At 48.8% G+C, this 15218-nt stretch overlaps 2 protein-coding genes across 4 annotated transcripts in view; both read right to left on the bottom strand.

Annotated features, from left to right (window-relative positions):
- arfrp1 (ADP-ribosylation factor related protein 1) overlaps positions 1–15218 on the bottom strand; it is a 60079-nt gene that overhangs the window by 29591 nt on the left and 15270 nt on the right. The gene's annotated exons all lie outside the window — the stretch shown is intronic.
- The window catches only part of LOC306822574 (CMP-N-acetylneuraminate-beta-galactosamide-alpha-2,3-sialyltransferase 1-like), a 9744-nt gene continuing 7354 nt past the window's right edge, over positions 12829–15218 (bottom strand). The window contains exon 6 of one of the 2 annotated variants that reach the window (XM_079341694.1): positions 12829–13525. In XM_079341694.1, the coding sequence (XP_079197820.1) occupies positions 13310–13525 (216 nt within the window). In that variant the 3' untranslated portion in view covers positions 12829–13309. The remainder of the gene's footprint in view (positions 13526–15218) is intronic. The other variant, XM_079341693.1, reaches the window with a different exon arrangement.

Below are 15218 nucleotides of genomic sequence, written 5' to 3'. Positions count from 1 at the left end.
ACACACACGCGCGCGCTCGCGCACATACACACACACACACACACACACACACACACACACACACACACACACACAGTTTTCCTGGTATAATGGTAAAACTGGGTTACTGTTTTCACATAAAGCTCACCCGTGTGTGTGTGTGTGTGTGTGTGTGTGTGTGCGTGTGTGCGTGTGTGCGTGTGTGTGTGTGTGTGTGTGCGTGTGTGTGTGTGTGTGTATGTGTGTGTGTGGTTTTCTCATGTTTTCATAAATCTGTTGATTTCTTTGGATCCTTCATAATAATAATAATATTACAAAGTGTTTTTATTCAGGTATTAAAATCAATAAAACAAAACTACAAAACATGAACAAAATAAAACTAATCAACACAAAAAGCAACAAGTGAGTCTGAAGCAGTCAGCACGCCATCTCTACAGACTGTCTGCACGCCACCTCTACAGACTGTCAGCACGCCATCTCTACAGACTGTCTGCACGCCACCTCTACAGACTGTCTGCACGCCACCTCTACAGACTGTCTGCACGCCACCTCTACAGACTGTCTGCACGCCATCTCTACAGACTGTCTGCACGCCACCTCTACAGACTGTCTGCACGCCATCTCTACAGACTGTCTGCACGCCACCTCTACAGACTGTCTGCACGCCACCTCTACAGACTGTCTGCACGCCACCTCTACAGACTGTCTGCACGCCATCTCTACAGACTGTCTGCACGCCATCTCTACAGACTGTCTGCACGCCATCTCTACAGACTGTCTGCACGCCACCTATACAGACTGTCTGCACGCCACCTCTACAGACTGTCTGCACGCCATCTCTACAGACTGTCTGCACGCCATCTCTACAGACTGTCTGCACGCCACCTCTACAGACTGTCTGCACGCCACCTCTACAGACTGTCTGCACGCCACCTCTACAGACTGTCTGCACGCCATCTCTACAGACTGTCTGCACGCCATCTCTACAGACTGTCTGCACGCCACCTCTACAGACTGTCTGCACGCCATCTCTACAGACTGTCTGCACGCCACCTCTACAGACTGTCTGCACGCCATCTCTACAGACTGTCTGCACGCCACCTCTACAGACTGTCAGCACGCCACCTCTACAGACTGTCTGCACGCCACCTCTACAGACTGTCTGCACGCCACCTCTACCACCTCTACAGACTGTCTGCACGCCACCTCTACCACCTCTACAGACTGTCTGCACGCCACCTCTACAGACTGTCTGCACGCCACCTCTACAGACTGTCTGCACGCCACCTCTACAGACTGTCTGCACGCCACCTCTACAGACTGTCTGCACGCCACCTCTACAGACTGTCTGCACGCCACCTCTACAGACTGTCTGCACGCCACCTCTACAGACTGTCTGCACGCCACCTCTACAGACTGTCTGCACGCCATCTCTACAGACTGTCTGCACGCCACCTCTACCGTCTCTACAGACTGTCTGCACGCCACCTCTACAGACTGTCTGCACGCCACCTCTACAGACTGTCTGCACGCCACCTCTACAGACTGTCTGCACGCCACCTCTACAGACTGTCTGCACGCCATCTCTACAGACTGTCTGCACGCCACCTCTACAGACTGTCTGCACGCCACCTCTACAGACTGTCTGCACGCCACCTCTACAGACTGTCTGCACGCCACCTCTACAGACTGTCTGCACGCCACCTCTACAGACTGTCTGCACGCCACCTCTACAGACTGTCTGCACGCCACCTCTACAGACTGTCTGCACGCCACCTCTACAGACTGTCTGCACGCCACCTCTACAGACTGTCTGCACGCCATCTCTACAGACTGTCAGCACGCCACCTCTACAGACTGTCTGCACGCAGCGTTGATACAAACACACAGATTCTCTAGAGAGGCTGCTTTACGTCTCGTCTGACCTCAGGAGACTCCGCCCCCCTCACATACTGTTTCCCAGAAGGCAAAGCAACAGCTCCTCTTGTCTCTGTTGATCTGCATCCTGGTCAGCAGCATCATTATCAGCGTGGGACACGACGTGGGCGTGGCCTCTCCATGAGCAGAGAGGTTTTTCTTAATGACAGGATTCACTGTGTTTGATCACAGCTCTTATCTGCTGTCTGCAGACTGGGAGGAGAATCACCTCGTCCTCGTGTGACTCCGAGCTGCAGCGCACACACTTCCTGCCAAACTCCAGAAACCATCAAGACAGAGCGGACACAAGAACTGACCTCAGAACCTGCTGCATCGTGTGTGATCAGAACCTGCTGCACCGTGTGTGATCAGAACCTGCTGCACCGTGTGTGATCAGAACCTGCTGCACCGTGTGTGATCAGAACCTGCTGCATCGTGTGTGATCAGAACCTGCTGCATCGTGTGTGATCAGAACCTGCTGCATCGTGTGTGATCAGAACCTGCTGCACCGTGTGTGATCAGAACCTGCTGCACCGTGTGTGATCAGAACCTGCTGCACCGTGTGTGATCAGAACCTGCTGCATCGTGTGTGATCAGAACCTGCTGCATCGTGTGTGATCAGAACCTGCTGCATCGTGTGTGATCAGAACCTGCTGCACCGTGTGTGATCAGAACCTGCTGCATCGTGTGTGATCAGAACCTGCTGCATCGTGTGTGATCAGAACCTGCTGCATCGGGTGTGATCAGAACCTGCTGCATCGTGTGTGATCAGAACCTGCTGCATCGTGTGTGATCAGAACCTGCTGCATCGTGTGTGATCAGAACCTGCTGCATCGTGTGTGATCAGAACCTGCTGCATCATGTGTGATCAGAACCTGCTGCATCATGTGTGATCAGAACCTGCTGCATCATGTGTGATCAGAACCTGCTGCATCATGTGTGATCAGAACCTGCTGCATCGTGTGTGATCAGAACCTGCTGCATCGTGTGTGATCAGAACCTGCTGCATCATGTGTGATCAGAACCTGCTGCATCGGGTGTCGACGTCTCGTCCAGTCGACCTGCCTGCTCTTCTTGTTCGGACTTCGATCAAACTAACTTATTGTTGTTGGATCAGCACGTTTCCCCGTCTGATCCTCGGAGCTGCTCAGGTGAGCTCGTAGATCAGATCTAGACGTGCTGACCTGACGCGCTGATAGGGACGGCGGTTACCACGACAACCAAGGTCCCATAATATCTGGTTTGTTTTGCAGACTCAGAGTGCGTCTGTCTTTAACCTCCGAGAGACACGCTGCTGACTTCAGCATCATCTAACTTCAACCGTCAGACGCTTCTGAACCCTTCAGCTCAGATTACTACAAACTTCCTCAACAACAGGAGCCGGTCGTCTCAGAGATAACATCACAGAGAGCTAGTGCCCCCTAGTGTTTAAAATGAGTACTGCAGTCTAAACTCTAATCATCACAGAGAGCTAGTGCCCCCTAGTGTTTAACATGAGTACTGCAGTCTAAACTCTAATCATCACAGAGAGCTAGTGCCCCCTAGTGTTTAACATGAGTACTGCAGTCTAAACTCTAATCATCACAGAGAGCTGTCTCCCCCCTCCTCTCACACAGGTCAGCATGTGGAGGACACTGTAGCTTCAGTGTTTAGCCAGCTCTGCATGTGGTGGACACTGTAGCTTCAGTGTTTAGCCAGCTCTGCATGTGGTGGACACTGTAGCTTCAGTGTTTAGCCAGCTCTGCATGTAGAGACACTGTAGCTTCAGTGTTTAGCCAGCTCTGCATGTGGTGGACACTGTAGCTTCAGTGTTTAGCCAGCTCTGCATGTAGAGACACTGTAGCTTCAGTGTTTAGCCAGCTCTGCATGTGGTGGACACTGTAGCTTCAGTGTTTAGCCAGCTCTGCGTGTAGAGACACTGTAGCTTCAGTGTTTAGCCAGCTCTGCATGTGGTGCACACTGTAGCTTCAGTGTTTAGCCAGCTCTGCATGTGGTGGACACTGTAGCTTCAGTGTTTAGCCAGCTCTGCATGTAGAGACACTGTAGCTTCAGTGTTTAGCCAGCTCTGCATGTGGTGGACACTGTAGCTTCAGTGTTTAGCCAGCTCTGCATGTAGAGACACTGTAGCTTCAGTGTTTAGCCAGCTCTGCATGTGGTGGACACTGTAGCTTCAGTGTTTAGCCAGCTCTGCATGTAGAGACACTGTAGCTTCAGTGTTTAGCCAGCTCTGCATGTGGTGGACACTGTAGCTTCAGTGTTTAGCCAGCTCTGCGTGTAGAGACACTGTAGCTTCAGTGTTTAGCCAGCTCTGCATGTGGTGCACACTGTAGCTTCAGTGTTTAGCCAGCTCTGCATGTGGTGGACACTGTAGCTTCAGTGTTTAGCCAGCTCTGCATGTAGAGACACTGTAGCTTCAGTGTTTAGCCAGCTCTGCATGTGGTGGACACTGTAGCTTCAGTGTTTAGCCAGCTCTGCATGTAGAGACACTGTAGCTTCAGTGTTTAGCCAGCTCTGCATGTGGTGGACACTGTAGCTTCAGTGTTTAGCCAGCTCTGCATGTAGAGACACTGTAGCTTCAGTGTTTAGCCAGCTCTGCATGTGGTGGACACTGTAGCCTGTTCACCTGATAACTGCTCTCATATCTGGCAAACCCAGGGGCGTCCAAAACGGCCTTCAAAGCCCCGCCTACCTTCTCTGGTCCAATCAGATCCAGAGCATTCAGGAGCAGAATCTAAAGTTAGAAGGAGGACATACTGGCTGCTGCATTGTTGTCAGAGAAGCTTCAACACAGCAGGTTTCCTTCATGATCACACAGGAAGAGAGCAGCTCTCTGATTGGCTGATTGATCACAGAGGAAGATAGCAGCTCTCTGATTGGTCCTTTAACTAAGAGAAGACTGAAGTTATCGTGTTTGGCCCTGAACAGCTCGACACAGTCTCGGCTGTTTGGTTATGATCCTGGGATGTTTGCTAAAGTGCTCATGATGGATGAAGTAGAGTCAGGTCCTTTACCTGCTCTTTGTAGAGTCAGGTCCTTTACCTGCACTTTGTAGAGTCAGGTCCTTTACCTGCTCTTTGTAGAGTCAGGTCCTTTACCTGCTCTTTGCAGAGTCAGGTCCTTTACCTGCTCTTTGTAGAGTCAGGTCCTTTACCTGCTCTTTGTAGAGTCAGGTCCTTTACCTGCTCTTTGTAGAGTCAGGTCCTTTACCTGCTCTTTGTAGAGTCAGGTCCTTTACCTGCTCTTTGTAGAGTCAGGTCCTTTACCTGCTCTTTGTAGAGTCAGGTCCTTTACCTGCTCTTTGTAGAGTCAGGTCCTTTACCTGCTCTTTGTAGAGTCAGGTCCTTTACCTGCTCTTTGTAGAGTCAGGTCCTTTACCTGCTCTTTGTAGAGTCAGGTCCTTTACCTGCTCTTTGTAGAGTCAGGTCCTTTACCTGCTCTTTGTAGAGTCAGGTCCTTTACCTGCTCTTTGCAAAGCGTCCACTTGAGATAACACTTGAATTGGTGCTATTTATACAAAGGCTGATTGAAACAGGATATGTCCTTTGATTCCTACATTAAACACATTTCAAGGACAGCTTATTTTCACCTTGGTAATATCTCTAAGATCAGACAGATCCTGTCACAACATGATGCTGAAAAACTGGTTCATGCATTTGTTTCCTCCAGGTTGGATTACTGTAATTCTATTTTAGCAGGGTGCTATGGTAAATCTGTAAAGACTCACACACACACACACACACACACACACACACACACACACACACACACGTAATAAAACAATCCTGTCAGGTGACATTTCTCTTCACTCACTTTGACGTTATTACTGTCCTCAGGTAACACTCTTCCAGTGGTGCTGCATTCAGGTGCTGCTCAGGTAAACCCAGTTCCCAAGTTCACATGTTGAAACAACAAACAGAGAACTGAGTGTTCAAACTACATGTTACACGACACTAACATCTGTGAATAATAACACGTATGTTCACATTAACTAAACATGTGATGAAGACTCTGATGGAGACCGGCTCCTTGTTCAGTGTGCAGGTTGGTCCGACTTGAGCAGGTGGTCATGTGACTTTTATAACTTTACAGCAGCAGAGTAAAAAGGTTAACAAGCAGCTGTTGTCAAAGTTAATGAGGACGAGACAAAGAAACCTGCTCAGTGATGAATCACACGTCGCACCCAAACGTCTCCAACTCCAGAATCAGGATCAGGATCCTTTACACACCGGTGTCCCTCTGCCCCCTGGTGGATCATCACAGTACTGCATGTACACCCTGTTTGTCTCCATGTCAGCCTGCTTATGTTTCCTCTGCGTGGATACTGTGGACCAGGCACAAGCTTCTGCCTTCTCCACTCAGGACCGGGTCAGAACCGGTCTCTGTCATCCCAACAGGACCCAGCATATCATCAAGAAACATCCATCTGGGCTCTAGAAGGAAGGAGACACTGGAGGAGACAGAGGGACATAAGGAAGGAGACACTGAAGGAGACAGAGGGACATAAGGAAGGAGACACTGGAGGAGACAGAGGGACGTAAGGAAGGAGACACTGAAGAAGGGGACAGAGGGACGTAAGGAAGGAGACACTGAAGGAGACAGAGGGACGTAAGGAAGGAGACACTGAAGGAGACAGAGGGACGTAAGGAAGGAGACACTGAAGGAGACAGAGGGACGTAAGGAAGGAGACACTGAAGAAGGGGACAGAGGGACGTAAGGAAGGAGACACTGAAGGAGACAGAGGGACGTAAGGAAGGAGACACTGAAGGAGACAGAGGGACGTAAGGAAGGAGACACTGAAGGAGACAGAGGGACGTAAGGAAGGAGACACTGAAGGAGACAGAGACGTAAGGAAGGAGACACTGAAGAAGGGGACAGAGGGACGTAAGGAAGGAGACACTGAAGAAGGAGACAGAGGGACGTAAGGAAGGAGACACTGAAGAAGGAGACAGAGGGACGTAAGGAAGGAGACACTGAAGAAGGAGACAGAGGGACGTAAGGAAGGAGACACTGAAGAAGGAGACAGAGGGACGTAAGGAAGGAGACACTGAAGGAGACAGAGGGACGTAAGGAAGGAGACACTGAAGGAGACAGAGGGACGTAAGGAAGGAGACACTGAAGAAGGAGACAGAGGGACGTAAGGAAGGAGACACTGAAGAAGGGGACAGAGGGACGTAAGGAAGGGGACACTGAAGGAGACAGAGGGACGTAAGGAAGGAGACACTGAAGAAGGGGACAGAGGGACGTAAGGAAGGAGACACTGAAGGAGACAGAGGGACGTATGGAAGGAGACACTGAAGAAGGGGACAGAGGGACGTAAGGAAGGAGACACTGAAGGAGACAGAGGGACGTAAGGAAGGAGACATTGAAGGAGACAGAGGGACGTAAGGAAGGAGACACTGAAGGAGACAGAGACGTAAGGAAGGAGACACTGAAGGAGACAGAGGGACGTAAGGAAGGAGACACTGAAGGAGACAGAGACGTAAGGAAGGAGACACTGAAGAAGGAGACAGAGGGACGTAAGGAAGGAGACACTGAAGAAGGAGACAGAGGGACGTAAGGAAGGAGACACTGAAGAAGGAGACAGAGGGACGTAAGGAAGGAGACACTGAAGGAGACAGAGGGACGTAAGGAAGGAGATACTGAAGAAGGAGACAGAGGGACGTAAGGAAGGAGACACTGAAGAAGGAGACAGAGGGACGTAAGGAAGGAGACACTGAAGGAGACAGAGGGACGTAAGGAAGGAGATACTGAAGGAGACAGAGGGACGTAAGGAAGGAGACACTGAAGGAGACAGAGGGACGTAAGGAAGGAGATACTGAAGGAGACAGAGGGACGTATGGACATCTTGAGGTCAGCAGAGGATGACTGATCGAAGGTCACGTGGATCCAACAGTGTAAACAAAGGTGTCGACTGCATAGAAGGGAATCTGACAGTTTGATATTAGATAACAGAGGAGGAGGAAGAGGAGGAGGAGGAGGAGGAAGAGGAGGAAGAGGAGGAGGAGGAAGAGGAGGAGGAGGAGGACGAGGAGGAGGAAGAGGAGGAGGAAGAGGAGGAGGAGGAGGAGGAAGAGGAGGAGGAGGAGGAGGAGGAAGAGGAGGAGGAAGAGGAGGAGGAGGAAGAGGAAGAGGAGGAGGAGGAGGAGGAGGAGGAAGAGGAGGAGGAGGAGGAGGAAGAGGAGGAGGAGGAAGAGGAGGAAGAGGAGGAGGAGGAGGAAGAGGAGGAGGAGGAGGAGGAAGAGGAGGAGGAAGAGGAGGAGGAGGAAGAGGAGGAGGAGGAGGAGGAAGAGGAGGAGGAAGAGGAAGAGGAGGAGGAGGAGGAGGAGGAAGAGGAGGAGGAAGAGGAGGAGGAAGAAGAGGAGGAGGAGGAGGAAGAGGAGGAGGAGGAGGAGGAAGAGGAGGAGGAGGAAGAGGAGGAGGAGGAGGAGGAGGAAGAGGAGGAGGAGGAGGAAGAGGAGGAGGAGCTCAGCTGAGGTCTTGAATGTTTTTTTATTTGATTGTTTTGATGCCCTGAGGGGAATGAGGTGTTTCCAGTCTGCTGAACATCGTAAACGTATTTTATCACATATTTGGCCAATCTGGGAATAAATTCCTTACCAATAGATTTCTTCACAAACGTGTTCATAAAGGTTTCTTATAACAAATATAAAAACATTTAAATCCATCTCCCGTAGGAAGATCTGTGAGAGCGGCTCAAAGTCGGGGACCTGGAATAGAACTTTATTGGTTCTATATACTTATTGGTGAAAATGTGAAAATGTGAACCTTTGCTTTTGGTAGCTTGTGAGGGGTCAAACTAGGGGTTCTTTAGGATTCTGGATCCATTACAAACATTTGTTTCCCAAAAAATCCATTCCTTGGTGGAGAAATGGCCACGCCCACTTTTACATGTAAATTTACAGTAGCTCTATATGTTGATTTTAATATCTCGAATACTAGTTAAAAATAAACTGCACCACATTGTTTAATGTATTAGGGGTCCAGGTCTGAGTCTTCTTCACACTCTACTGTTCTTAAAGTGGGGACTGGGACCCCCTGGGGGGTTTATGAGACACTGAGAGGGGGGTCACAAGATGCTTTCCATCACCAAATACAAAAGTTGAATGATCTAAAATTTCATATCTTACCCGTTATGGTGGAAAAAAAAACATTCAAATATTAGTTGAATTTTAACTAATGGTTCAAAAATGGTGAACAGCAGGTGTCTGCTGCTCCCTATGAAGGACATTTGACACATAAACTGAGTGTCTCTGAATGTCCACACAGTCCTGTTTATACTGTTGAGAGAGCGCGGGGATCTCGGCTCAGCAGTTGGCATTTTAGGAATTATTTTAATATCCTAGTTTGTTGCTCTTATTTACTACTTGACCTTGAAACCTCGACCCTGCCTCACTGTGATTGGTCGGTCTGGGCCGAGTGTGAATCTGGTCAGGAGGACCAATAACTGCCTTTCATAAAGACATGGCTGCTGCCTTGAACTCATCACTATTGGTTATTAGGAGCGGTTAAAGAAACACACAGTTTATTCAGCTTTTCTACCTTTAAAGTTATTGAGTTATTACAGTGTTGAAGTCGTTCCCCTCTATGGTCAGATCAGAGGCTGTTAATACTGGAAAGGCCTCCTTCACAGCCGGTACCTGGAGGGGACTCTCCTTGGGTCTCTCACACCCTAGTGGGTCCTAACCACTTTAAAGTGTCCCTCCCCAGTCTATGTTTCCTCTCTGGTATTGGAACAATGGGGACAAAAAGCTTCTTACCTTAGTCTTCTGTCCCTTTGGTCCGTCGTGGTCCAACAAGAGGAAAATATAAGATCTAAAAGGAAAAGGGTTTTTGTTGGAAAGTCCTTACAATGGAAGGTTTCCTTTTATTTTATAATAACACAGCTTACAAAATAATACAAATCCTACAACAGAGTGCTATTCTCACAGTGAGTGACTAGAGCTCAATAAAAGAGAATATAAGTCAGCTGATCACAGGTGCAGAACAAGTGTAGAGCAGAAGTCAAGTCCTAAAAAGGAAGACTGAACCAGAGAGAAGCTTGTGCTTCCCTCCTTTATACTCTGGTTAACTCTCAACATCAACATGACAGTTTCAGTTTACATTTTGTGTTAGGTCAAAAATAATGTCTCAAAAACAAGACATATATGGTTCTATGTGTGTTTGTCATGCAGCTGCAGGACACTCCCTGATCTCTAACAGGGCACTTATACACACCCCACTATGTGAGCAGTCCAGGACCCCCAATAAGATTTACAGCCTGCACTTACACAAGCGCCAACTATTCTAACACATAATAATATGACACTCCTTACAATGTTATAAGTACACATTATGCATGTAATACATCTTTTTATGATAAGGTTTATAAAAGTTAAAATATGACTTGTGATGAGCTAAATTCAGCCTGAACTCAGCTTGAGGGGAAATTCTCCTGTGAGGGGTCAAAGGTCAGCTGAGCTTTCAGCTGTTGACCATGAGCAGTCTCCCTCGCTTCAGACCGGTGAGCTGAATCATCTGAGACCTTTCAACAATACATGATATTATTATACAGCATTTCTTACATTACTCTGTTGAAATAGAGACAGTGGGGTTCCCCAGTCTCTGGCTCAGTTATTGTGGGGGTCCAAAGCTGAAATGTTTCTGCTCTACATCATCATTGATGCAGTTCTTGCACGCTGTAGCTTTAACATTTCTGCAGGCCAAGATACATTCAACACCTTTCTCCATACAATTAAAGCTCCTCAGGAGCCATTGGGTCCTGTGTTTGAACCATCTTATAACCATAAACTCCTCCCACCCATCAATAGTCACTGAGGTCCCAAAGACTCTGCTAAACCTTCCAGTCCCAGGTTTTGATAAAGGCCTGGAGACTTTGCTTTGCAGCTTCACCCTCTATCTGTTGGAGGTTCAGTTTCAAGTTAGATTAACTCAGCCACCGCCTTCCATAAGAACCAGTATCAAACACACTGACACCAGGTATCGAGTAATAGATGGTGCATGATATGTGTACTGGAAAATGTGGATACCAGTTCTTTAATGGCTATAGTAACTAGCAAAAAGTTCACTGTTAAAACCAAGAACTCCTGTTTTGATCAACAGATTTGAGCAGATATGATACGTTTATCCCCAAGTGCAAAGCACCTGGTGCATTTATGCAACAACCTCTAATGTTGAAAAATTAAGCCGATGTGAAAGTGTCAAATCTTGCAGTACGTCGAGTGTCCACTAGAGGCTGGCTGCAGTTCCTGGAGTGTCCACTAGAGGCTGGCTGCAGTACCTGGAATGTCCACTAGAGGCTGGCTGCAGTACCTGGAGTGTCCACTAGAGGCTGGCTGCAGTTCCTGGAGTGTCCACTAGAGGCTGGCTGCAGTACCTGGAGTGTCCACTAGAGGCTGGCTGCAGTACCTGGAGTGTCCACTAGAGGCTGGCTGCAGTTCCTGGAGTGTCCACTAGAGGCTGGCTGCAGTACCTGGAGTGTCCACTAGAGGCTGGCTGCAGTACCTGGAGTGTCCACTAGAGGCTGGCTGCAGTACCTGGAGTGTCCACTAGAGGCTGGCTGCAGTTCCTGGAGTGTCCACTAGAGGCTGGCTGCAGTACCTGGAGTGTCCACTAGAGGCTGGCTGCAGTACCTGGAGTGTCCACTAGAGGCTGGCTGCAGTTCCTGGAGTGTCCACTAGAGGCTGGCTGCAGCAGCACAGGAAGTCACATACACACCCATTCAAACAGCCTGTTTTTACAGCAGACATGAACATGTTTACAGCCTGCTTCATGTCTCCATCCACTCACACTGTGATCCAGAGCTAAATGTGCAGGTCCACTCACACTGTTAGATTACTGCTTAGAAACTCGGAGAGACAGTTTGTAAAAAATAGTATGTTGTTGTGTTTTGATACGTGTTTCTAAGGGAACCTTATAAATATGCTGTTTTCTATATAATAGATGCTTCTGTGCTTATTAAGATCTTATTTAAACAGATTTGAAAAATGCAAACTCAAATGATAAAAGTCACCTTGTATGGTTTTGGTCCGGCTCAGCCCATAAACACAGTTAAAAGGACAGACTGGGCTCAGAGAGAACCTGCACTGGCTCAGGTCAGTGGGGCATAGTGTAAACTAAATGACAAAGGTACAGCGTGCAAGAACTGTGTCAATGATGATGTAGAGCAGAAACATTTCAGCTTTGGACCCCCACAATAACTGAGCCAGAGACTGGGGAACCCCACTGTCTCTATTTCAGCAGAGTAATGTAAGAAATGCTGTATAATAATATAATGTATAAACACTGTGTGGACAGTCAGAGTTTCCTGAACAGACACTCAGTTTATGTGTCAAATGTCCTTCATAGGGAGCAGCAGACACCTGCTGTTCACCATTTTTGAACCATTAGTTAAAATTCAACTAATATTTGAATGTTTTTTTTTCCACCATAACGGGTAAGATATGAAATTTTAGATCATTCAACTTTTGTATTTGGTGATGGAAAGCATCTCGTGACCCCCCTCTCAGTGTCTCATAAGCCCCCCAGGGGGTCCCAGTCCCCACTTTAAGAACAGTAGAGTGTGAAGAAGACTCAGACCTGGACCCCTAATACATTAAACAATGTGGTGCAGTTTATTTTTTAACTAGTATTCGAGATATTAAAATCAACATATAGAGCTACTGTAAATTTACATGTAAAAGTGGGCGTGGCCATTTCTCCACCAAGGAATGGATTTTTTGGGAAACAAATGTTTGTAATGGATTCAGAATCCTAAAGAACCCCTAGTTTGACCCCTCACAAGCTACCAAAAGCAAAGGTTCACATTTTCACATTTTCACCAATAAGTATATAGAACCAATAAAGTTCTATTCCAGGTCCCCGACTTTGAGCCGCTCTCACGGATCTTCCTACGGGAGATGGATTTAAATGTTTTTATATTTGTTATAAGAAACCTTTATGAACACGTTTGTGAAGAAATCTATTGGTAAGGAATTTATTCCCAGATTTTTGCAATATGCCCTGACTAACACCGACAGCATCCTGAGCACGTCGCTGGTGACTTATTGAGAGGGTCAATAATCGATGATGTCATGAAGATCACCAGCTTTGATCTCGAGCAGGAACTTCACAGGTGAGCAGAGAGAAATTCACTTTTCACGATCAACGACTAAAATAAAAGCAGGGTTGAAATAAAACAGCCCGTAAAGTACCCACAGCAACATTTCAAAATAAAAGCATGAAAACTGTCTTCTAAAGCAAAACAATGGAATTTCAAACATAAAAATAAAAGCATGATAAATGCTAAGCTAAGCTAATAGTGGATTTTTATGGCATCAGAAATACATTTGTGAAACATATTTTGACATTTGCGGATGAAGTGATTTCTAATCACAAAACGTTCATCAATCTGGAGTCTGACTCGTCGTCTTTGGCTTCACATGTTGCTCGCTGCTTTGTTGTCCTTTAAATGAAGAGCATGAGGACCCCAGCCTCGGTAAAAGCGGAGGAATCGATGCTCCGCTAGCTTCAGGATGATGCCGTACTCAAAGTCTCCAGGATGTCCTCCAGTCTTGAACTTCTTCCAAGCGTTCAAGGCCCAGTAATGGTTCCAGTCTCCGTTTTCATCTGCTCCGAAACCAAACACGTGCAACTGGAACAAAAACAAACACGACAACGTTTATAAGACACCAGGAGGAGACGCAGGAGGAGACACCAGGAGGAGACACCAGGAGGAGACACAGGAGGAGACACCAGGAGGAGACACCAGGAGGAGACACAGGAAGAGACAACAGGAGGAGACACAGGAGGAGACAACAGGAGGAGACACAGGAGGAGACACAGGAGGAGACACCAGGAGGAGACACCAGGAGGAGACACAGGAAGAGACACCAGGAGGAGACACCAGGAGGAGACAACAGGAGGAGACGCAGGAGGAGACACAGGAAGAGACACCAGGAGGAGACACCAGGAGGAGACACCAGGAGGAGACACAGGAGGAGACACAGGAGGAGACAACAGGAAGTGACACCAGGAGGAGACACCAGGAGGAGACACAGGAGGAGACACAGGAAGAGACACCAGGAGGAGACACAGGAGGAGACAACAGGAGGAGACACAGGAGGAGACAACAGGAGGAGACACAGGAGGAGACACAGGAGGAGACACAGGAGGAGACACCAGGAGGAGACACCAGGAGGGGATACCAGGAGGAGACACAGGAGGAGACACAGGAGGAGACACAGGAAGAGACAACAGGAGGAGACACAGGAGGAGACACCAGGAGGGGATACCAGGAGGAGACGCAGGAGGAGACACCAGGAGGAGACACAGGAAGAGACACCAGGAGGAGACGCAGGAGGAGACACCAGGAGGAGACACAGGAGGAGACACAGGAGGAGACACCAGGAGGAGACACAGGAGGAGACACAGGAGGAGACACAGGAAGAGACACCAGGAGGAGACACAGGAGGAGACACAGGAGGAGACACAGGAGGAGACAACAGGAGGAGACACCAGGAGGAGACACAGGAGGAGACACAGGAGGAGACACCAGGAGGAGACACAGGAGGAGACACAGGAGGAGACACAGGAGGAGACAACAGGAGGAGACACCAGGAGGAGACACAGGAGGAGACACAGGAGGAGACACCAGGAGGAGACACAGGAGGAGACACAGGAAGAGACACCAGGAGGAGACACAGGAGGAGACACAGGAAGAGACGCAGGAGGAGACACCAGGAGGAGACACAGGAGGAGACACCAGGAGGAGACACAGGAGGAGACACCAGGAGGAGACACAGGAGGAGACACCAGGAGGAGACAACAGGAAGTGACACCAGGAGGAGACACCAGGAGGAGACACAGGAGGAGACACCAGGAGGAGACAACAGGAAGTGACACCAGGAGGAGACACCAGGAGGAGACACCAGGAGGAGACACAGGAGGAGACACAGGAAGAGACACCAGGAGGAGACACAGGAAGAGACGCAGGAGGAGACACCAGGAGGAGACACAGGAGGAGACACCAGGAGGAGACACAGGAGGAGACACCAGGAGGAGACACAGGAGGAGACACCAGGAGGAGACAACAGGAAGTGACACCAGGAGGAGACACCAGGAGGAGACACAGGAGGAGACACAGGAAGAGACACCAGGAGGAGACACAGGAGGAGACACAGGAGGACACCAGGAGGAGACACCAGGAGGAGACACAGGAGGAGACACCAGGAGGAGACACCAGGAGGAGACACCAGGAGGAGACACAGGAGGAGACACAGGAAGAGACACCAGGAGGAGACACCAGGAGGAGACACAGGAGGAGACACCAGGAGGAGACACCAGGA

This window comes from Symphodus melops (genome assembly GCF_947650265.1).
Source record: "Symphodus melops genome assembly, chromosome: 4".
Taxonomy (NCBI): domain Eukaryota; kingdom Metazoa; phylum Chordata; class Actinopteri; order Labriformes; family Labridae; genus Symphodus; species Symphodus melops.
Note: the sequence above shows the minus strand (reverse complement) of the source record. Positions and strands in the feature narration are given on the sequence as shown.